This window comes from Choloepus didactylus, chromosome 21 (assembly GCF_015220235.1).
Source record: "Choloepus didactylus isolate mChoDid1 chromosome 21, mChoDid1.pri, whole genome shotgun sequence".
NCBI classification, from domain to species: Eukaryota; Metazoa; Chordata; class Mammalia; order Pilosa; family Megalonychidae; genus Choloepus; species Choloepus didactylus.
In genome coordinates, this window is record NC_051327.1 from 35705110 (window position 1) to 35730346 (window position 25237).

Genomic DNA, 25237 nt, shown 5'->3' on the forward strand with positions numbered 1-25237 from the left:
AAACGTCCTCCATCTGTGAGTTGAGGTGGTCATTGTGGCCCTTCTGAGATACTCTTCCAGCCATGGCATCCCATGGTTCTATAAGCCAGTGGTCACATGCTGTCACTATCAATAGGGAAATTGAGATTCTGGATGGCATCCAGATCTTGGGTAATTCCAACCATGGGTGGCATGAATTCTCTTGATGAACACTTCCCATAGCAAAGCTGCCATGCACAGGTCAAGAACCTTAGCATAATTTCCTTCCAAGTCCCATCCAACTTGCTTCTCTCAATTCCTCAGAAAACCAACATTAACATACACATATGTGCAGGGGTGGGGGCATTGAAATGTCAAAGCCACTATTGGTATCTACAGGCTGAAACCCCTCCCCATCATGTAAGCCCTTCATGTGCTGGTGAGCTTCTGGGATGGAAACCAGAGTTTAATCCAACAGGAGTTTAAATTGGTATTTCATGGAGAGGCACAGTTTTCTGCCAATCAGTAACCATACTTCATGACAAACCTTCAGCTGGGCAACAAACAGCCAGATGAGTAGGAAGAAAAAAAGTTTTCCTGGGAGACTAAGCTTGTAAAAACAGGACGTATCAAGTTGGAGAGAGGACAATTGCAAAAGACAGGGTCGATCCTGACCGAAGTAGTTACCCACCGGCAGGCCTGAGGTGGGCTAGGGGCCATGTTCTCATAAGGGGCGGGGCACGGAGGGCCACAGATGGGCCTGCCCTCCACCATCGAGCTCTCTGTGGTCTCAGGGCAGTGCCAGAACCAAACTGAGGAGGTCATGAGAAGGAAACCACAGGGCCAGGCAGACCAGGTTTCTCTCCTTCATCGATGATTCTGGAGAGCTGGGGTCCACAGGATCACCACAGACATGAGTGTGTTTACAAACATCCCAGGCTCACACAGCCCCCTCCTCTGAAAGACATGACCACTGTTTGCCAAACGAGGGAACCCCTTTTACATACATTGCCCCATCAGGCTCCCCCAACTGCCCAGTGGGGAGGCGTTATGGTGTGATTATTATCCCTGTGTTGCTACTGAGCAGATGAGGCTCTGAGGGTGAGGCCTCCTGGGGCTCATCCGTGGTATTTCTAAACTCTGACCCAAGAAACCCTCTGGGACAGCACTGCCCAATGGAACTTTTTGTGATGGTAACGATGCTTTATATTGACACTGTCTGTGGTGGCTGTTGAGCACTCGAAAAGCAGCTAGTGCCACTGGGCATGGTGTCTCTATTTCCGAGCCTTGGTTTGCACTCTGCAAAACAGCTGACAATGTTTGGCCTCGGAGGGCTGCTGGGAAACAGTGCTTTTATGAAGCAGGCTTTGTGGTGCCTGGCACAGAGCAAATGCTCAAAACACCCAATCGCATTCAACCTAATTCAGATTGGAAGGCAAAGGCTCACAGAGAGACCAGGGTCAGATCCAGTCCTGAGTATTTTATACACATTATCTCATTGTATTTACTTCTTCTGATGTGGTGATGGATGCACCACTGCTCTCCCCATTGACAGATGAAGAAACTGAGGCTATGACAGGTAAAGGGATTCGACTGTTCTCTCACTGCAAGTGTCAGGAGCAGCATTCAGACGCAGGCAGTCCGACGCCAGAGGCTGCAGACATAACCACTGCGACAAGCCAAGGTACAAGGCACCCACCGCACTTGTGGGCTAGATGGAGGTAACTCTATTATTTAGTAAGTGCAGATCTGGGGTTACAGCTATAAATGCAGCCACATGTTATGAAAGAAGAGGCAAGGATGAGATGGGGAGAGTTAGAGTTTAAGAAGAAGGGCTTGGTGGGTTGTTGGGTCCATCTGTCTCTTTCACAACAGACTCACAGCCATGTAAGGGTCTGGAGCCACCTCCACAGAAAACCTCTCTTGCCCCCAATACATCCTGTTCTCTTCCTTCAGGAGGCATTTAGGCATAGAAGGCCATAACTTCTTGTGGAAGGAAGAGGGTAAGACAAAGGCAACTTGAAACTGAAGCTCAGGTTGGACAAAAAGCTTATGGGGGATTTGAGCAGCGATTGCCGGAGGCAGGGATGGATTAGACTGTAGCTCAGGGATTAGGAGTGATGGGTTTGGAGCAACATGGAGATTAAAGGTTGACACCAAGGGAAACAGTCCCTGAAAGCTAAGAGCAAGAGGGCTCACAGGTAAGGGAGCTCAGTTATGCTTCGTGGCTTGGCATTGTCTTCTGCTCTTGAAGAGGAATCCGTCTTTGTCCCGGCCTTCCCAGCTCCAGTGAAGGTCACAGACTGATGGTCACTGGCTAAGTGTTTCCCCCACTGGACAAGGGGAGGCTCGAAGTTCAGGGCCCAAGGACCACGAGTCACTGCCTGCGATGGGGACAGTTTCCAACTGGGCAACCGGGCTGGCATCGCCTCTACAGCAGGCTGATGTCCCTTCTCTCAACATTTGTGGCAGATGAGACAACACCTTGGTTCCCTGAGTGAGGGTGGGAGCAGAGCTGGAGCCCAAACTGCAATGCTGGCTGCATGCCGTGCCCATCCCGCAGCAGGCAACATAGGGCCTGTGTGGGCACGGTCACCCTCTCCGTGTCACCGGCAGTCCTTCAAGAAAGCAAACGGTTAAAAACGACAGTAATTCGGAATGAGAAGGGGAAGCAAGACCTCCTCTCTGCAAATTTTCAGAGAAGCAAAGTAAGGAGGAATGCCCTGTGTGTCCCATGCTACTTTAACCTAGCAGCTTGCTGCCAGATTTTTTTTTTTTTTGACAGCGATTAAGAGCTGCTACAGCTTTCCTAAATGTGCAGATCTAACACTGTGACTTCAGTGGGTCTCTCTAGAGCCTGAAGGGTGGCCTTGGAAATCCATTACCCAACAAAGACGGCTTGTTGGCAAATCTGATTCCCCCTCTGCAAGGGAACCCCACACTCTAGAGACAAGGCATGACCCCTCTTTGGGGATAGGGACTTCTACCGTCTAGCTTCTTGACATTTCCTCATCAAAAGTTTCCGTTTTTTAGCTCATCATCTTATGCGTGTTTTCAGATGCTCTCTGGGGGGGTCTCAGCACATTTAAAGGCTAATTATATAGTTAAAGTTAATTATTCGTTCATTAACATTCAAGAAGCCTTTAACAAGACATTGCCTTGTTTTGATGAATTAATGAAACCAGTGAGTGTGTGTGTGTGTGTGTGTTTTGAAGGTCTATCCAAAGTGTTACTGAAAATTAAACATCTCTTTGATGATAACTGAATACGTTTTTTTTAGGTCACATCAAAGTCTTGTCCGGAAGAGAAACCCACCAGTCATCTAGGCCAGTGGGTCTGTTTGGGTAACTACAGAGTACAGGACATGGTTCAGATGTACCTCTGTTAGCTCTATGAATGAAGCCTGATCACGGGACCTCTCTGAACTCCGGTCTCTTCATCTGTAAGACGGAGAAAAGAATACTGATCTCACAAGGGTGGCTGTTGGATGGACCCAAATAGAAGTGACAGCACCTTGTGAACTTCAGATGCCAATACAAATTCAGGGGATTGTGTGGCAGTGATGATGTCATCGTGCAGAAATGCAGTCGTGGTGTAGATCAGCATCAGGCCCAGAAGCAGGACTACTGGTGGGGGACAGATGTTCATGAGCCCAAGAAGTGGTACCACTGAGGCATGACCACTTTCCAGAGTGCATGCCAAAATAAGAGGAGCTCAGTGTGCACCAAGACTGAATTGCCATCAGCATACAGTGCTCTGAAACGGACTTTAAGAAAATGGCCCCAAACACTGAATCCAAAAGGGCTTCACAAGTAATCAGGAAGTTTTCTGGCCCATCTGTTTGGGCCCTGAGGACGTTTAGACTCTGAGTTTATGAATATAAACTTTTAAGTCAGAATTATGCCGACACTGATGGATTTTCACTGAGGAAGCATTTCCCAGAGCAAAGTCCATAGAGCTCATGTAATTCCCAGATCAATATTTTGTATACCATAGTTAAACTGTTCCCAATTTTTTTGAAACTACTTTCACTGGGATCAATTCTTCTTGTGTTTAAATTGTACAAAGATTTGATTCATCCATCAGCTTTTGGACAACAACATTTTGCCTGTCATTTTGGGTTTTCTTAGGTGGTCATTATTTCCCCCAAGCTCAGTTCTCCTGGGTCAAAATTGTGCAGAGATCCAAATTTTACCCCTCCCCCCAAAAAAAGAGTCATCTAGAGAATTTTATCAATATCAAATTTCACTCTGTGTGCTCTTAGCTGTGGTCAGTTTAATTTGTGTTTATCATTTCTATCAGTACTATTTCTATGAATTATCAGTAATATTTACTATGAATTGAGTAAAAAGGAATGATGGTTCTTTTTTTCAATTGAGAAAATTCTGAGCAATTTTGTAGGAGAGACAGAGAGGAGCAGGGAAGGAGGGAGGAAATGAGGGGGGCAGGGGTATATAAAGAGGGTAGAGGACACCAAATAAAACAGGAAGATAGTGAGAAAGAAAGATCCAGAAGGGAAAGAGCAACAAAGGGAGAGTAAAGCAAGGGAAAGAGACAGAGGAGAGAGATAGTAAAATGCAGAGAGGGCGAGAATCAAAAGAGGGAGATGAAGATAGAGCAAGAGACAAAGGATGAAGAGAGCAGAGAGAGAGAGAAATAGAGACAGAGTGGGACAGAAAGGGAAAGGCAAAGAAAAAGAAGAAGCAGTAGAACTAGAAAGAGATCGAACCAGAGAAGAGCGGAAGGAGGCAGAGAGTGAGAGGGAGGGAGAGAGAAGGGGAGCAAGTTTGGAGGTGGGGTGTTTATGCTTTGCCTATTGGCCACTGTGCTCAAACAGAACAGGGTTAAAATAATATGGTCAAATCCGTGCTTTGTTTCAGTTTAATTTATTGTTTGACCTGAACTGACCATGTCCAGGGGGTTGAGAGCTTATGCAATCCAACCTCTTAATTTTTCAAATGAGGAACCTGCAGTCTGGCTGGAAGTGTTACTTTGATATCTTTGCCCAAGCGTTTCACGGAGTTAATGATTCAAGTCCAGGCTATCAACTGCCAATGCAACATGCACGCAGCACCAGGCAGACCACTGCAGAGCTTCCCAAATGCAGACCCACAGACGGGATGAGCAGTCGGAAGAAATGGCTTGGCCTCAGCCTGGGGGAGGGCGGACAAATCTGTCCAGTTTTCTAAGCCTTGATTTCCCTCATCTGAACCGGGAGGAGAATGACATGGTCTCTCCCAGCTGGTTCTGTGCTGCTTGAATGAGGTCAGGACTATAAAATGCCTGGTGCACTATAAAGCACTATGCAAACACCATTCTTTCATCACACCACAACTCAAGCCCTGAAGTAGGAAAAGAATGTAAAGCTTTCAGAGAGTTTTCTTAGATTTTCCTCTTCAAGTAAAATCTTGACGAGCTAGAGTCGAGCTAGAGTCAAGCTAGCTATTCTGCTGCTGGGAACAACAGCAAGAAGTAGAATCTCAAGTAATCATGCATTTTGGAAAACTTCAGTCTTATGATCAATAATATGGTGTAAAGCATATTATAAAGAATGCCCCAAAATTTTTCGTATTCATAGTTTTCTCAAATGCTCACTAAGTACAGAGCATCATGCTAAATAATGCTTTCCTTGTGCATCTCGTTTCATTCATATAATGCACTCCTAAGTGTTGGCACCAAAATCAGCATCATTTTATAAAAGGGAAAGCCAGGCTCTAAGAAGTTAATCAGCTTGTCCAAGGTCCCACAGCCGGAGGTTGGCCGAGATGGAATTTGAATCCAGGGTGCGTCACTCTCAGGTGCCATTTCATACTGATGGCAGGTCCTCATAATGAGGTTGCTGAACTTGTCTCACACCGGGACCAAAAGACAGGGAGGGAATCTCAAGGCCCAGAGAAGGTATGAATGTGAAAAAGACAAGGACAATGGAACCAATATTCTAAAATCCCACCATGTGTCATATACAGTGCCAGATACTTTACATAAAGCAACTGACTTAATGCTCAAAGGAATCCTGGGAGACAGGATTTCACAGATGCAGGAAACTGAGGCTCAGAGAGGTTATTTAATTTGCCAAAGGTCACATAATTACTAAGTTTCAGAGCTGGGAGGTGAATCTAGGTATGTGTCACTCCCAAGTGCATGCTCTGCACCAGAAGGCTGCTTGGAAAATAAATGACTAATTATATCAATCAGTCATTGATCATAAGACTGAAGTTTTCTGAAATGCATGATTATTTGAGATTCTACTTCTTGCTATTGTTCCCGGAGAACTACCTGCAGATGGCCTCATCAAAGATTTTGAATGCAACTGTATGACTAATGGCAAAAAGGGAGTCCTACAAGAGAAAAATGGTTAAATTAACTGCAATGCAAGCATACCATGGAATTCTTTCCAGCAGACAGATTGAAGGCAAAAGACACCTACAGATAAGAAGGCTCTCTGAAGCATATTATTAATTGAAAATGAAACTGCAACATACTGCATACAGTTTAATAGCATCCCACAGAATGAAAATTTATAATTATGTGTGGACATACAGAGGCAAGTGCATATAACAAACTTCTAGAATGGAATGTACGTCAGTCAGAAAACAGTGCTTGCCTGGGGAGCATGGAGGGAGCACTCTGGAATTGGGACACGGTCAAGGGAATGCTCATTTATTTGTACTTTTGAGTTGTCACAATGAGAATATATTTTGTAGCAAGGAGCAATATAACATAGTGGTTAAAGGCGTAAACCTAGAGCTGGACCTCCTGGGCTCAGATCTCAGCTCTGAAGCTTACCGGCACGGGGCCTGGGGATATAACTTAACTTGGCCGTACCATACTTTCCCTGTCTGAACAGTGGAGATGATGAAAGTGCCAACCACAAGATAAAAGGATGGTGGAAGTGAAGGCAGGCAGGGCTGTTGCCAGCACAGAAGTTTGAGAGAAGAGGTAGACAGCACTTGCAACAAACTGCCCTGCAGGACCAGTCTCAGCAAGCCTTTTTAATAATTTATTTTAGTGCCCTTCGATGGCAGTCAGGGAATGATGAAAACACGGAGCAGGAAAATGTTACATTAACTCATACTTCCCAAACTAAATGAAAAACCACAGTCGTTAAACATGAAAACTGTCCAACGACACTGTGTACATTGAACTGAGAAAAGCAAAACACTGATTTGAACATAGACCACTCACAAGTTATGTAAAATGTATGAACATGTGGACATACACTTCTGAAGGAAGTGCAGGAAGAAATGAAGACTTCCGTTCAGAAGAAACCTTTTTTTCTGGTTATCGGTAATATTTTTGTTGTAGAAAATTTGTTAAACATAAAATGGCGTAAAGAAGATCGCAATCCCCATCACCTAACCACACCTCTGACAATATTTCTTTTTCATCTTCTTTTTTCCCTCTGTCTCTCTTTCCCTCTTCTCTCCCTCTCTGAGTTTACAAAATTAGGATTGCGCTCTGCTCAACATCTTTTTTCGGTTTTTCTATTTTTAACTCTTTCATCAGTGGCCTTAAAAATCCTTTAATGTTGTTTTAATAGAGTTTTAACAAGAGCAAATTCCAAGCACAAAAAAGGTGTCTAGGTTTTCCCGAGTTTTTATTAAGGAAAAATCCTAACTCTATGATGTGGGAGCAATTATTTTTGAGCTCTCTCTGCAGCGTGGGGGTGGATCTCAGAAACCAGGTCATTGTCGATTTGATTTTCTCTGGAGATGATGCTATCCCACTTAAGAGGACAGCACACTGACCCCGACGGCTATGCCAACAACAGCTGAAAATGAACCCTCTGAGTTCGATTCTGCTTGGCTGATAAATACGCCAAATGAAGCTGCTCAAATGGCATCACTGAAGGAACTTGCTCTGCATAGCAAATAACTTCAATGAGGAGCCTAGTATCTTCCGGGTCCACCTTTGCCTTCCAATATTCTCAGACCAGTCTCTTTGGATGATGGAAATGAGGATGCTGCGATCTTATCAATTCTCATGTCATCATTTATATATACATATATATATAACATAATATGACATTGTATATTAGTTTATATATCTAATATATATTTCAAATATGTAACTTCAGTCTAAAATTCTTCCCTGTGTTTAAGGTCCAACCCCTTAAATCCAACTGCCTCAGTGGCATTTCCAAGTGGGGAGGCAAGCCTGGGTTTGAGTACTAACTCCTACACTTAATACTTCTACAATGTGGTTATTTGGTTAAATAGCCTGTTGGGCAATTAATTAGCCTTGCTGAGCCTCAGGCCCCTCATCTTTCAAAGGGGATGATAAGGGTACCCAGCTCATAGGATTTTTTTCATGAGACTTAAATGAGATAATGCATGTCAAGAGCCCAGTGCTGTATTTCACAAGTGGAAACATTTCCATAAATGCGAGATGATATAGACATATGATGACGGTGTCTCTAAGGTACCTCCAACTTAACACGCCCAAACATAAACTCATGTGCTCCATGCCTTTGCGCATCTGCTCCCCTCTGCTGGACTGTCTGTCCTCTTCCTTGACCTGTCCACAGCAGCCAGGACACCATCTTCCAACATTCAATCAACCAGCATCTGACAACCTACATATAAGTCACTAGGTGGGGCCAAAAAAAGGTGGATTCCTGGGTTCAGTGGTAACCTCTTCAATGAAGACTTTTCTGACATCCGATATGACCACCCTCCTCTTTTTATTTTTACAGACCCATCACTGAGGACAGCTCAAGCTTTGTGGACAGATGCTTACTGGTCAGAAGACAGCCCTCCTTTCCAATTCTTATCTCAAACTGCTCAATGAAAGAAAGCCAAAAAGAGGCCTCTCACAGTTTCCCGACAGTGTTGGGCTGGGAATGAAATCACACAGGGAATGGGGGATTTGGAGGGCTAAAGATTGATGCTTCCAAGGGAAACTGTTTTTTTTTTTTTTTTTTTTTTATAGATTTATATACATGTGTTTGTATGTGAAAACCAATCAAAGTTAAAAAAACATTAACTGAACTATTCCACTGAGCCTTGAAATATTAGGCACTTCAGAGTCCCAGGAACGCTGACTGTTTAATTTAAATCTGGTATAAGTGCTAGGCTTGCAGTTTTGCCCACTTGCCAAAACTGCTTGGAGAACATCAGCTTCTGATGACAGAGCATTTGTAAATCTAAATCCGTCTGCACTCATTTAAACTTCAGTTCTTTCTTTTAAAGCAGAGGTTCTCAAAATTTAATTAGCATACATCGGAGTCATCTGAGGAGTTTGTTAAAGCATTCAGACTCCCAGGCCTTCACCCCAGAGGCTCAGGAACCCACATTTTTATTAGCACCCCTAGTGATTTGATGTAGGTGGCCCTTGGGCTACACTTTGAGAAACACTGGTCCAGAAACCACAACAGATCTGTTTCTGAAAATCCTATCTCTGCCAATGTCTGTACATTACATCTTATGTTATCACTGGTTTACCTGTTAATTCTTGGGGTGGTTTTTCTTGATTCATTATCAATTTCAATGAAAATTAGTTGTCAATTTCCCTCTACCTACACTCCTTTTCAAGTGATTATAGACCCAAATATAAGCATTTGGTGGGTCTATTCTTTCCAAACTGCCTTGTAGTATAAAACAGTAATAATCAAATTTTAGCATGTATCAAAATCAACTGGGGCAGAGGAGGATGCTTGCTAAAATGCAGACTCACAGGCTCTATCACTACAGAGATGCAGACACCTGCATTTTAACCTGTAACTGTGATTCAGGTACATTTGGTCTGCTGAACAGGCTTGGAGACACCTGAACTGGGACATAATTCTAAATCTTTTCTGCAAACCTGAGAGTTGTTTACATGGAAGGTTTGTCTGGGTTTTGTATTTTGGAAAGTTTTAAATAAGCAGTCAATACAAATAAAAGAACCTCAGAACTACCTTGGAGACCAAAGAATCTAACTTCATCACCTTCTTTTAGATGGGGAAACCAAGGCTCAGAAAGACAATGTGACTTGTCCAAGGCCACAGCTAGCTAATGGTAAAGCCCAGACTCAAACCCAGCTGGGACTCACTGGGCCATCATCTAAGACCACTCCATATGCCCGCTTGTGTGCCCAAGGCCCTCCGGGGAGTGGCAAGCCTCAAGAAGTCTCACCACTTCACTGATCTCTTGTGTACATACATGACTTTGCTAAGCTGCTGGAACCTTCCTGAGACTTATGGGTGGAGGACCCAGCAGCTGAGCTACATGCTCTGGGTGTTCAAAGTCAAGTTCTGCTGATTTTCTGTTGCTGGGGGCAACCAAAAGGGAATCTGGGGCCCTGAAGTTAAACAATTCAGCAGTAGATGGTGCAACTCCCCCTACATTGAAAGGATAGAGACAAGTCGTTCTCTATATTATAGAGTGAAGGAGGGAAAAGACTATGTTTTAAAACTAGGCACATGAGTTCATTTTATCACTGTTCCCTAAATAGTACACACCTGTACTGTTTAACCTTTACCACAGAAAATGGAAGCAACAATCAGGTACTTTCCATGTGCCATATTTTTAAATAATGTATTTCATACTGAAAAATTTTTAAAGAGAAAATGATATGAGAGATGGGAAGGAAAGACCACAGAGTGAGGTGAAGTAGACACTGGGTGATGAGCACGCTTATGGCAGATGGTGAGCAGACACGATCAACACAAAGAGTTTGGATGTCTTGGTGCAGACCTGGGGCAGCGGCTGTCAAATCTTGGTTCTCATAAGTGTCCAAGGAATTGGAGTCATACCTCATGTCATACACCAAGGAAAATTCCAACTATTAAAAATGTAACCAAAATAGGAGGGAGAAAGATGTTTGAATTATGACTCAAAATCTAGATGCCATAAAAAATTATTGACAAATTATTTGACTACAAAAAATAAAAAATATGCATGGAAAAAATATCACACAACAAACTGAGGAAGACAATTGTAATCACAACACAAATAAAGGACTCATCACCCTAATATGTAAATTGATAAGAAAAAGACCAACACAACAATAGAGAAATTAATGGAAAGTTTCCAAAAAGAAAGTGCAGGCGGCTCTGAATTATATACAAAAATATGCTCAAAATTCACTGATATGAAGAAAAGTACAAATGAAAGTATACTTCAGCACTTCCTTTTTTTTTTAGCTATTATCTTAGCAAATTTTTAGATGATTTATCATACACTGTGTTGGTAAAGACTGGGGAATTAACACAAGGCACGCTCTTATGTTGATGGGTAAGTGTAAAGTTCCATTGGAGGGAAACCTGACAGATAAAATTACAATTGTATGTAGTCTTTGACCCAGCATTTCAACAAATGTTTTCCACATTGTACATGCCACATATACAAGGATATTCATTGCGCTATTCTCTACATTAGCAAAAGATTGGAAACAATGTAAATGTCCATGAAGAGAGCACTGACTATATACATTATTTATGGTACAGTCACATCATGAGAGATTATGCATCTGTAAAATAATCACTTTATGCATTTTTGTATTGACACAGAAAGATCTGGAAGGACACACAGGAAACCAGTAAATGTGGTTACTGTGGGAGACACTGGGCAGATGAGGAACAATGTGTAAGGCAGATACTTAGCTGTTTATATTTCTATATACATTTTGATTCTGAACACATACATGTGTTATCTATTCTCAAAATAAATTCATTAATTGCAATAGTTAGCCGGGGAGCCTGTTATACCTGCCAGTGCCTTCTTTTAACGTTGAACCCATGGAAACTGAACCAACCAAGATGAACACTGATGGCTATTTCCTCATCCTTAAGAGTGGGTGGAGTTATTTCTTAAAACTAAAGTCTCCTGCCCCTTTTGCTCAAGTTTCTGAGCTTAAAGTCAGTGCAGAGCGTCAACTATGTGGGAGATTGAGTACAGAGTGAGTCTACCATCTGCCCAAGCTTGCTAAGATGGATGCTATAATTATTATGTGGCTTTCTGAAAACAATTTGTACAATTTGTGGCCAGGTATGGTTTCTGTTTCTCTGCTTACTTTTTGTTTGCATTATTTAAAAAAAAAAAACTATCAAAAAAGAAAGAAAATAACCCATTTTTGCTTTGGGTGGGAGATGGATGAAGCAGAGACCAGCCAGGCTTCAACTAGATTCTGACATTTACTCCCTCAAAGTTTTCAACTATTGTTATCCTCATTTGTGCTCAAAGTTTGTCCAGAGCAACAGTACATGTTGATTAAAAGACCACAGAGTGGGGGAAAAAATATCCAGGGCTAAGCTGGTGTTCTGGTTTGCTAATGCTGCCTTTTTTGCAAAATATCAGAAATGGATTGGTTTTTAAAAAGGGGGTTTATTTGGTTACAAAGTTAGTCTTAAGGCCATAAAGTTTCCAAGGTAAGGCATCAACAATAGGGTACCTTCACTGGAGAAAGGCCATTGGCATCTGGAAAACCTGTTAGCTAGGAAGGCACATGGCTGGCATCTGCTTGCTCCCGGATTGTGTTTCAAAATGACATTCTACAAAATGTCAGCTTTCAACAGCCATCTTCAAAATGTCTCCATAAGCTGCAGCAGCAAGCTCCTTCTGTCTGAGGTCTTTTTGGGGCTCTAGTAAACTAATCAAGGCCCACAATGAATGGGCGGAGCCACACCTCCATGGAAATTATCTAATCAGAGTTATCACCTACAATTGGGAGGGTCGCATCGCCATGGAAACAACCTAATCCAAAGGTTCCAACCTAATCAACACTAATACATCTGCCCACACAAGACTGCATCAAAAAACATGGCATTTTGGGGGACATAATATATCCAAACCAACACAGATGGAAAGTCACCAAAATCTGTCCGATCTAGTGTGTAATGAAGTTGAACATATGCAGAGTCTAGAGCCCAGTAATTTCAGTCCTAGATAGATACAGCAGAGAAATGCACAGACATGCAACAAAAGATGTGGACAAGAATGTCCCTGGAAGCAATACTCAGTATCCCAAAATGGGACATTACCCAAGTGCTGAACAAGATCCAAAGGGTAGATGAATTTGTGGCATATTCCAACAGTGAAATTCCATACAGACAAAACAATGAAAGAACTGGAACTATAAGCAACAGGCTTACAAATTAAAATTTTGAGCCAAAGAAGAAAGAAAAAGAAAAGAAAAACATAAGGTATGATTTTACTAACACAATGTTAAAATATGAGGCAAAGCCATCTCATGGCTTTAGAAGTCAGAAAGTGGCTGGTAGAAGACTGTGACCAGAAAGGGGCAAGGGGGGGGGGGCAGCACTGGGGGGCTGGTGATATCTGTTAATTAATCTAGATGTTCAGTTTGTACAAAGTCATCAACCAGTATACTATTTGTACATTTTCTGTGCATTTCAGTTTGTATTTCAATAACTCTTATTTTAATCATTCCAAGTCAGAATGAACAGTTTGTGAATGAGTTTTGGGTCAGACATGGGCTCAACTTCTAGATAAATGCTCTCCTGGCCCCTCCAGAGACCAGAGGGATTGCAACGGCAGGCACTGAAATGACAGAATGCTCACAGTCGAAGGCTTGATGGCTTAGAGGGGACGCCTCTCTCCCCACCAGACACAAGCGAGCAGCACGACCTCCACATCAGGCTGGCACAACACCCAAAGAGGCCGAGGCTATTTATTCATCTGCAAGCAGAATGCATCGCAGTCACGCTTTCCCAATGCCTGAGATGTTCCGTATAAGTTAATTTTCAGGATGGGCAAGACTTTCCTCATTAAGCAACTCCTTCACTTAAAACAAAATCATTTTTAATGGAACACTTGCAAAAATGCAGTTCACACATCTGTGACTTTCAGAAGAATCCATGGAATAGAGTTTAACCTTCACCACAAATAACAGAAGCAATAATCAGGTGCTTTCTATGTGCCAGGCAGTGTCCAAATGTTTTCTATTAAATTTCCTCTCTCAATCCTCACCAAACTCCTGTGAATTAGGGCCTATGATTATTCCTAATTTATGTATCAGATATAGAGTGATTAAATTACTGTCCAGGGTCATACAGCAAATAATGAAATGGGGCAGGGGGAGGAGTGCACTTGTTGGGTACTGAATCACACCCCCACGGAAGACATGCTCAGGTTTTAGTCCACCTCCCAGTGGGTGTGAACCGTTTGTAAACAGGACCTTTTGAAGACGTTATTATTAGTTAAGGTGGGTCAAAGGAATCACGGTGGGGCTTCACCTGTGTGACTATGGGCCATATAGAGAGAACTTTGGACAGACGCAGTCAGTCAATGGAAACCAGAAGCTGGAACAAGCCAGAAGTCAGAAGAAGCCAGAAAGAAGAGAGATGGCTGTGTGACAGAAGACAGCCACCACTAGAACACTACTGACCCAGGGAAAGAACGTGGCCTTGCTGTCTTCCGGATGTTGGCTTCTAGCCTTCAGAACTGTGAGACAATGAACGCTGGTTGTTGAAGCCAACCAGTGTGGCGGTGTTTGTCACAGCAGTTCTGGCAAACTGAGACGGCCCTTGAACCCCAAAGCCTAGACTCAACCATTGTCCAGCCTCTGCAGCTTCAGTTAGTGAGTATACCCTATGTTCATTGATTCTGACAAGTAGACAAGAATGCTAAATGTACTTTTATAGAGAATATTTAAGTTGCCATTGCTTTTCTCTCCATATTTTCTTTCTCCATCAAAATCATAGCTTTAGTTGCAACATAAAGCTGTTATTTGTGTGTTATTATCTCCACCCCCAAAAAGGACCTAAAATCTGATAAACATCTGTAACACTTTGAGTAAAATCTCAGACCTCTTAGACTGTTCTATTTGGCTTAAACTTCCCATGGAGTTGGAGCAGCTTCTTAGCACTTTGAGAAACCCCTCTGGTTCTCTTCATTTTGAAGTGTCCTGGATTTGCTTTTTCTTAACACAGCTCAGAAGGAAGTGTGTGACGCTCATCAGATTAACAAAAGCAGCCCTCAACTGGGGACGGCCTTGACCACAGCTGCTCTCCTAAAACCACAACAGCAAGGACAGATAAGCAGCGGGGCATGCAGAAGTTATTTTCTGCAAGGTTTATCGGCTAGCGGTCCTGCAGGGGAAAAGAAACCATCACCTCCTTACCCCGTTTTCAAGCTGACCAAGGCGTCCTCCACCCCCTTCTGATTAAATTTCGTCATGTACTGGTGCATGTAGGGGTAGTTATTCCGAATGTTTCTCTCCGTACTTCCATTAGGAACCGTGCCAAACCGAAAGGGTGGGGAGTAGTCATGAGGTCTCTGAAACTGGAGAGGGAGAGGGAGAGAAAAAGAAGAAGGAGAAGAAATAATCAGTCATCATTTTGTCTTGTATCAGGAGTTAAACACATGCATTTGCTAGCACAGGTCAGTGAAGAAACACTTTTTTGCTTTCTTTCTACTTAATCCCATCTTCCACTGGTCTGTGAGCTCCAGAAGGTCAGAGACAGTTCTGTATTGTTCTGCAGTTCCTAGCACTGGGCCCAGCTGGGCGCTCGATAGATATTTGCTGGATTTTCGTGTCCACTATCAGGTCCAGCATGGTGGCAGGCACACACACAGTCAGTGCTCAATCAGTGTGGACTGAGCTGGAATTAAGGTGGTACGTTGAGTCCAGTTCATTTCTCCACCTTACATTCAGCGATCCCCAGCAGTGTCTCCCTTCTCTGAACTCCATTTGTAAGCACCTTCACCGTATGGTCAGAAGAGGACTGTATGTTGCCATTCATTCATCCTCCACTCATTCACTCATTCATTTATGCAGGCAGCATTTATCGAGTGCCTCCTGATCCTGTCTGTCCACAGCTTCTGTGGTTGGGGCCACTCAACCAGATCGGGAGTCTAGGGAACTGGGCCCGAGTCCCAGAAATACAGCCAAGAACCTGGAGGCAGTACAGGGCAATCAAGTGTGTGGGCTCGGGCTCAGACTGGCTGCTTTCAAAGGCTCAGGCTGTTGCACAGACAATCTGTGAGACCTCGGACAAGTCACTGTACGTCACGCTGCCTCCATTCATTTTTCATCTGTAGGGTGGGGATCATTCAGTACCACCCTTGCAGGGTCACTGCAAGGAACTAAAAATACATTTGTCAAGTTATTGACACACAGTAAGCACTAAAAAATAAAACTGGTACTATTTTTCATCCTGGGCCTAGTTTTTTCTATGAAAGACAGGATTCTGGAACTACAAATTAGTGGTAATAATGACTAATTCTTTCTGAGGACTTCTACGCTACCAGCATTGTGACAAGAGCTTTCCAAGTGTTAGCTCATTTACCCTTCACAACAACCCCACCAGGTAGTTAATCTTACAGGGTCCATTTTACCAATGAGGAAACTGAGGCTCAGAGAGGCTGTGTGAGCTGTTTAAATAAGATGACACTACTAGTAAGCGGAGGTTTGGAATTCAAACCTAGATGTGCCTGAGCAGAGGCCAAGTCTTAGGCATGATTCCTCAGAAACCACAGCAAGTGACCCCTCCTCTTTTAGAGATGAGGATCTCATGACCCAGAGAGGGGAAAGACCTCCAGCAAATCAACAGCAGACTGGGGCTGGATTCTGGAGCTTCCCCCGACTTCCAGGCCAGCATGTCTTCCAGGGCACCAAGAAGTGCCCGAGAAAGCATCCAAGTTTACCCAAGAGTTGGCCCAACCAGAGACATTTTTTTTTTCCAGACTCACAGTTCATTTCTCCGTTAATTAAAATTTCCAGTTGAAACTCATTTCCCCTAAATTAGGCATGCTGCTGCCGATTAAGCAGCCATAACTGGATTTGGGGGAAGCAGCCATCCATCCATCCACTGTCCAAATGAGACCCTCCTGCTGGGACACCTGCTTTGGCCTCTGTGTGTGTGTGCACCTGTGTGAACAGCAAAATGCTCTCTGCACACCTCCAGCAGGCAGCATCAGCACCAGAGAAGGGGGCCCAGGCCCAGGGTCATTTACACGGCAGCCGCCAGCTCTGGGGACAGGGGTACCAGCACTGTTCACAAGCCTAGAAGTTGCCACAGCCACTCCCAATCTGCAGAGCCTTTCGGAGTGGCCTAGCTGACTAACTGCCTTCCCACTTCACTCCCCATCCATTGCAGAGGAGCTGCGTAGCTCTTTTAAGATTCCCTTTCTTCCCTGCCTCTGGATCACAGGGCACAGATGCTTTCCACACTCTGCTAGCCTTGACAGCACCCACACCCACACAAAATTCAGCCCAACACCAAGGTCCAGGAAGCTTTCCCACTAGACCAAAGGCTGCCAAGCTTTTTAAAGCGTGACTCGCAGTACCTTTCGCATTGCCATCTGCACACATACACAATTTCAAAATACTCATTCTTTCTACACTTGATCTAGCCACATGTTATCCATTATATGTGTGTGTGTGTGTATTTCTTAGTGGTCACAACCCTTACACTAATTTTAGGTCTGACTAAAGAGTGATGACCTACAACGGGAAAAACAGGGGCAAAGATGGTTCAGCTCCCGGCAGGGCTCATCACGAGGACACACTCCACACGTGTTTCTTGCAGGGAGGATTTCTATGCAACTTTCTTCCAGAGTTCCATGTAGAGGTAGAAGGAAACAAATGTGAAGGTCAGCAAAGAAAGGGGAGGTGCAGAGGCTCCACTGCAGTGAGAGCACAGGGTGATAGAATCACTGGGTCCAGAGCCAGCAGACTTCCTCAGGGCTTCTCCCTCAAGGTTGCTCTCACTGTTCTGTTACCTGGCTGCACCTGGCTGCACCTGGCCTTGGGCCCAGAGACGCCAAGTTCAGCTTCTCATCAGCCACTTGGGAACTGAGCCATTTTGGGGAGCCCCTGGAGTTCTCTGGGCCTCAATTTCTCCATCTGTAAATTGGGGATTGCTTTGACACTTAATGAAGTGAATACCTGGAAAGCACAGGAAAGATCACCTGGCATCCTCTGAGGCTGGCTATGCATCACCTCTTTAGGTGAAGACACTATAGTAGCTTTAGCCAAATGACAGAGCTAGGCTCCCTCTGACTTGGAGAACAGAGGATTATTTCCTAATGCTTTTTTTTTCATTCAAGATGGAGACAATTATGAATGGGATACGGTGAGCATTTTATGATGGAAGCAGCAGTGGTAGGCCAGGAAATAAAATTTTTAGGAAAAATGCACCAACTAATAAGGATATTTCTTCATTTTTCTAACCAACCAAAGGCTACACATTAATTAAAACCATCTGTCTGCCTTGTATGGCTGTACATAAGGGACATCAGGTGTGATGGTCAGTTTTATGTGTTCACATGGTTAGGTTATAGTGTCCAGTTGTTTGATCAAACACTGGTCTAGATGTTGTTGTGAAGGTATTTTGTAGGTGTGATTAGCATCTACTGTTAGCTGACTTTATTTAAGGCATCTACACTTGATAATATGGGGGGGCTGTATCCAAACAGAGGCCTTAAGAGTAAAGAACTGAGGCTTTGCAAAAAAAAAAAAAAAAAAGAAAGAAAGAAAGAAGAAAAGGAAAACAAAAAAAAAAAAACAAATTTGGCCGCAATACTACACCATTTACTCCTCTCCTAGTTTCCAGCCTGCTGGCCTCCCCTATGGATTTCAGACTCAAGATTTCAACATCATCTCTTGCAGAAATTTCCAGCCTGCTGGCCTGACTTACAAATTGCATACTTGATAGCTCCCTCAACTGTGAGAGACAATTCCTTAAAATAAATCTTAATACAAACACACACACACAGACACACAGATGCACATGCACACATATGCATGTGCACACGTGTGCACACACACACACACACACACACATACTCTGTTGGTTCAGCTTCTCTGGAGATCCCCAATATATCAGCCAACCAGAGTCCCTATTTCCAGTACAGTCTTCTCCCAGGAGGTTCACCTGTTTCCTGATGTGAGCATCCAACAGGTGCACGGCCTTTAGCAGAGGGAGGAGAGTCCCAGAGGCCTCCACTGCTTGGGCCAGGAACCCCATAGCCACATTATCTAGGGGCAGCACGACCCCATGAGAACACATCTATGGGAGAGTCAGCCTGGGAGGGTCCCCGAGTCCCTGCATCACTGCTCCCAAAGCCCCACTGGGTACAAAAAGACTTCAGACCCCAGAAAAGAGGAGTGGTTTGAATAAGGCAGTGATGGCGAAAATGAGGAGGAGGAGGGTGATGAAGGGAAGAAGGGTTCAGAGAAGAGAGAAGGGGAAGGGAAGGAGAAGAGGAGAGAGACGAAGGAAGGAGGAGGAGGAGGTAGCACTTAACAACTGGAACATCTACCGTGCGCTCAGCACTGTGTGGAGATTGTTTCTAATTCTAATATCAACCCTGCCAGAACCGTATCACTGTCCCCCTTTCACGAGGAAATTGAGCCTTGGGGTTACTGACATACCAATGGCCACACAGACTTTAAACAGCAGGATCAGGGTTTGCAGATCTGTCTGGCACCAAAGAGAGCGATTTCCTCCACCACAGTGACCCAACATTTTGGAAAACGTCCCCACCAACATCCCAGCTTTCCTTTAATAATTCCTAGGGGAGCACCTACCCACGAATTCACCTATTTGTAATTGAAGCCTGAGCTCACCTGAGCACACCACGGGCCGGTCCAAAGATGCCTCTTTCACAGCAAGCACCAACTCTACACGTGGCTTAAAAGTATTGTAAACCTGAGTTGTTACACAGGTGTACATTAAAAATACCATCTCCACCACCACTTGTGCACAGTAATAAAATAAATCGATTCAATGATGATTTTTATTTTTCACACTTTCTTGAATTCTCTGCCATTAAGCTTCCAGGAGCATTTTCCTTATTTACTCCAAGAATTTTGCTGTTTATTTAATTACATCAAACATTTAATTAAAAGAGCAATCTGCTAACTGCTCACTTCTAATGCTCTGAGCAAGGAAACTGATCAGAGTCTCCTGAGGATATGGTATCTGTACTAGGTATTTCCAAGTCTGAGAAGGTCAGTGAAATTATTAGTGGTTCTAATTAATTTTCCCACAAGTGATCATGTTATTTAGACCCAGCACTATGCAGCAAGTGATTTTTTACCCTTGTCTTTGAAAATAGTAATGAAAAGAAAAATACATTCTCAACTTCTTTCTGGAAAAATCTTCTTATTCAGGACACGGCTCCCCACTGCTTTCATTGTACCTCCAATCACTTCTTCTAGGAATTGTACTTTTGCACCCATAATGTGTTGGAGTCACACTGGTTTCTGTAGAGTATTTTACAGTCTGCAAGGCGCATTCACAAATGTAGTCTCATCTCAACCTCACAACTGCTGTGATTCTCAAATTTATAGAGAAGAATAAGGAGGGTCAACTAGCAAATGCCATACAGGGAACATGAATCAAGTTTTTTGACTTTTAATGCTGTACTCTACTGCCTTGTGGGTGCCATGTGTTTTAGGTGGGGATCCACCAGAAGCAGACCCTGAGTCAAGGATTTGGGTGGATGTGATTTATTAAAGAATGGCTCCAGGAGAAACCAGAAAGGGAGTGGGGGAAGGAGCTTAGGGAAGGGGAGCATCCCACCAAATAAGGGTGTGTTTTAAGACCAAGCCCCAGCCTCAGCCTGATCCCATGCACAGCTCTGGAGAGTAAACTGAAACTCAGAGTTTGTCCTGCTTAGAAGCAAAGGAGCAGCTGGGCTTTTGTACTCTCACACGGGTTGGCCACTGATTATGGGATATTGCAAGGATTGGGCAACATCAGTGCCTGAGTGTTTACCACGCCAGTGCCAAAGGCAATTCTCCAAAGACCCCTGGGTTGAGCCTTTGGTACCAGAGCATGCAAAAGTGGGGTTAGAGACTCGGGGCTAGAAAAAGGGATCATACGATGCAAGTGGTGGGCCCATAGTGTCTAACAGCATGCATTTATTATGTCCTTCAAATGAGTATTTATTGAGCACCTACTAAATCCCACATAACTCTATCAAAAGCACACCCCTAACACCCCCTTTCCTCAAGTCAATTTTAATCTCATCCATTGTTTCCTTCGTGACACTTATCTCTGCCTGAAATTTTCTCCATTTACATTTACTTGTATATTGCTTATTCCTCCTTTCTAGAATTTAAGTTTCCCAGGAGCAGAGGCAGGCAAGTTCACTGTAGTCACCACAGAAGACCTCTCCAAAGAGGTTATATTTGTTCTGAGACCTGAAAGTTAAGCTATGAGAAGACTGGGAGAAGAACATTCTAGAGCAGGCATACTAAGTACAAAGGAACTGTGGTAGAAATAAACTTAGAGTGTTTAAGGAATGGAAAAGCGGGCTTGGTGAGCAAGAGAGGGGATGATGTAGGACTAGGCTAGATTATCCAGGGAATGCCAGGAGAAGTAGAGTGGTGTTAACTCAAGTTAGAGTGGGAAGCCGTCAGAGAGAAGCCCACCCGCACAAATGTACTGGTGCATTTATGAAGGTGACTTGCTTTTCAATCCCAGTCACTCATCATCTCTTTGATTGCAGGCTTCTTTGAAACTCTTTCAATCACAGTATTTATCATGGGTAAGCTGTAAAACTGCACGGACTGATTTTCTATTCAGCAGTTTGTTGATGAATGCAATAGGGATATATGTAGACTTATATCAACAAGATACGACAGTGCAATTTTATAAAGAGAGACAAATTATCCACACACGAGACAGAAAATCTTTGCAGCGCTGCAATCCCGACACTGCTGAATCTAGCAGGTGAGGATTTGCTTCCTGGACCTAAAATTTCAATAGGAGTATGCACCCAGTTTACCTCTTTTCTTCCTAATATGCATTTCTGAATCAGTCACTCAAACTCTGCAACCTTTGTTACCTTGCATTGGAGAAGGGAGAGAGCAGGTGTTATTATTCCCATTTTAGTGATTTGAAAAGCAAAGCCCCACGAGGAGGGGTACTGAGCCATTTGAGGAAAGGAAGCCAGTGAAAAATGAAAGAAAAATCCCCCTGCTCCTTTTGTGTCCCCTTGAAGAAATTTCAGGTGAGTCAGAGATGCTGATGATAAAAGCCAATTTGGCCATGTAGTAAAGAGTCAGATAATTTTTTCTCTGTGTAGGGCTTAGAGATGCTTTTATCATATCTCAGATGAGGAATTCAAGACACATCAAACTTACGAGACTTGTCAAAAGTCACAGTACTGGGGGTCTAGGGGGCACCTACAGCTTAGAGCACCCCCATCTCTTTCTACCTCGTTTCTCCTTGTCTGTGCCAGTGGATCGTCCCCCAAATCACCCTCTCCTTAAAAAGATGAATTCCAGTTTAAGGGCTAATGTGTCCTTGAATTAAATCACCTCGGTGAGCATCGTCAGAATGATGATGTAAATATGAGAAACGACCACTTAGGGAAACTCTGCTTCCAAATTAGATCCAGAACCCCATAGACTTAGGAGATGTAAGCTTAGGGTACGATTCCTAAGATTATCAAAAATATGCCAAATGGAGCTAAAAAAGAAAATAAAAAACATTTCTGGCTTTGTGCTTTAGAGTTGACAAGGCTGGATTGTTGGTGCATAAACAACTCCCTTCTAAGGGGAGAAGAGTTAAGGCCAACCCTTAGAGATGAAAGCATGGGGGAGGAGCTTACCTTTTTGTCACTGAGGCCGGTCACCTGGTCCACAAATTCCTCCTGGATCATGAAAGCAGCCAGGTTGGCCGTGTAACTGGCCAGGAAGATGACGGCGAAGAAGGCCCAGACGGACACCATGATTTTGCTGGTGGTGCCTTTGGGATTCTGGACAGGCACAGAGTTGTTGAACACCAGGCCCCAAAGGAGCCATATAGCTTTTCCAATGGTAAAAGAAGGCCCATGGGGTGCTACAAATAACAGAGAGGACATTCTCAGCTTTTTCTTAAAACGCACACCTGTTGGTGGTGGCGGCCACCAGCAACACTGGAGGCTCCCAGAAGGGGGTGTCACACACCGCTGGGCCCCAGCATGGCCCCAGGACCTCAGCCACAATAACTCCCTTCTTTAAAAATGGGCATTCTTCCCACATCTCTATCTATCTGGATTTTCACCACATTTATTTAAAAAAACAAGAAAGGAAGGAGAAGAAAAGATTTATGCAAAATGTGGTTTGGATGAGAAGTAATGTTAGGACCTGTTGTAAATTTGGATTTGATTTCCATTTGTGATAACCAATCTCCTTGATAATCGTAAACAGAGTTTTATAAAAATGGTGGTGGGGGGGGAGCTATTTCATTATTCATCACATATGCTTTGAAGAACCAGTATAAGAACCATGCAATTCAGAGGGATGGATGTTTGGTATTCTAACATAACTGTTCCTAGCAATTGCTCCCATTCAAACTCAGAAGTAAAGTGCACACAAGATAGGAATTAAACCAAACTAAAACCTTCTCCAAATGGAGACATTGAAGAGTGGAACAATAGAGCTTAATTCTTCTAATTCTTCACAGATGGAAGGCATTTGGTTGCAGGGTCATGGAGAATGAACTCAGATATCATGGCGTTTTTTCTCCTACAAGTACCCTTGCAACAGCTAAGCGTCCCTTTTAAGATTCTGAAATGCTCCTTCTAACAGACTTAACCAAAGTGGCAAAACAAGATACCAAATTTTATTGGGATGGGGAATATGCAGGCTGTAAAAAGCACATTTTAGAGCTTTCAAGCCTTTGTTTTGCACAGAAAAAAAAATCAATTTATGCTCTTATTTCATGGGTAAAAGGTCCTTCTTTAACAGAAGGTTAATTTTTATATCATTTAAGTAAATGAAGATCTGAAAAAATGATCTACTTAGACATCAACCAGTGATACAAGCAGAGTGCAGTAATGTGGTAGAAATAAATTCAGATGGATGTATGTTACGAAGTTCTGGGCAGGGAGCCTAGGAAAAGAAGCTCTTTGCATATCAGATACCAAGCTCAGGCCTCAGAAATATTTATAATATCTATATCTGTAATAACACAGTAAAGAGAAAGCAATTAATTGTATTATTCTTAATCTCAAACTCTGCTGCTTCTCTTTGCCAAGTTTTATGAAATTCTGAGCTTATTCCCAAGAAGCTGGACACTCTCAGGAAAAAGTAATTAGAGTCAATCCAGTTAAATTTCATGAACTACTTAATTTTATTAGGGATGCAGGTTGTTCAGAAGTGACAGCTGTTTGGGAATCAGAAATAGGCAGTTGCAAAGAATCTGTCTAAGACTTTTGGAATTCCAGGTTCATGAATGCTATTACAAGGCCATGTAATTTCCCTCATAAAGTGCAGTGAAATGAGACTGAAAGCCATTTTGCAAAAAGGAACAAGTAGCTGTCATTTCCTGAGAGTTGCTACATTCAGGCCAGCAGCAAATGGAAAGCCTCGATGTCACGGGAGGGCTGGGGAGCCTGTATGAGAGATTTCTTTCTTTGCATAGCCTTCTGATGCCTGCTTCACGCAAAAGAGAAGTTATTGCACGGGATGACCTTTGCACCATTTTTGCCCTCGAAGATACATCCCAAATTTTTCCACTTATCTCCATCTCCACTGCCCCCACCCAAGTCCAAACCACTGGAAGTCTTTCTCTCGGAGAACTGGGACACCCTCCTACCTGGTGTCCCTGCTTCCACCATGGCTGCCCCCTCCCATGATCTTGACAGAGCAGCCTCAGTGGTCTTTCAAATGGTGCCTGTTACGACATCTGTCTTCCTTTTTGTTATATTTGGAAGAAATTCTGAAATGCTGATCATGGTCGACTGCGTCCACCTGTGACTTCATCCCATCCTGCTGTCCACCTCACTCACTAGGACTCAGGCTCAATTCGACCTCAGGGCCTCTGCACTGGCTGCTCCCTCTGCAAGGAGGGCTTTTCTCTGCTTTTCACATGACCGAATGCTTCTCAAATGTTATCTCCCTGGAAAGTCCTTCCGTGTCAGACCATCCTGTCTAAAGTAGCTCTCCCTGTTTGTTTCTTCTTCTGGGGATTAATTGCAATATGTCATTATTAATTTGTGTTTATATGCTGACCACATCCACAACTGAACTGTATACTCCCCGACAATCAGGAAGTCTCTATATCTGCTTCACCACACTATCCCAGGGCCAGCACAGTGTCTGGCACATGGCACACACAATAAATATTATGATATAAATGAATGAATTCACAAGCAGCACTAACTCTGTTTCTGCAAATATCAAGATCTACTCTACTGCGGTATACTTGCTCACAGGGAACTGTCTCCAATCCCACTCTCTCGGGAAACCCCTTGATGGTTAGTAGCATCACCCTTTTAGTGAAGGCTGATAATCTTCCATTTGGACAGAACTTGATGATTTCTGGTATTTAGTGAAAATGTACTAAAGTGTTTGGCTGATTGGAGATGGCTTATGTGTACCAATTACCACTCTC

At 43.4% G+C, this 25237-nt stretch overlaps 1 protein-coding gene across 1 annotated transcript in view; it reads right to left on the reverse strand.

Annotated features, from left to right (window-relative positions):
- The window catches only part of GRIN2A (glutamate ionotropic receptor NMDA type subunit 2A), a 409629-nt gene that overhangs the window by 38691 nt on the left and 345701 nt on the right, over window positions 1-25237 (reverse strand). Inside the window, exons 8-9 of the mRNA XM_037815205.1 lie at window positions 22470-22699; window positions 15022-15182 (exon numbers count right to left, since the gene is read on the reverse strand). Of these exons, the coding sequence (XP_037671133.1) occupies window positions 15022-15182; window positions 22470-22699 (391 nt within the window). The remainder of the gene's footprint in view (window positions 1-15021; window positions 15183-22469; window positions 22700-25237) is intronic.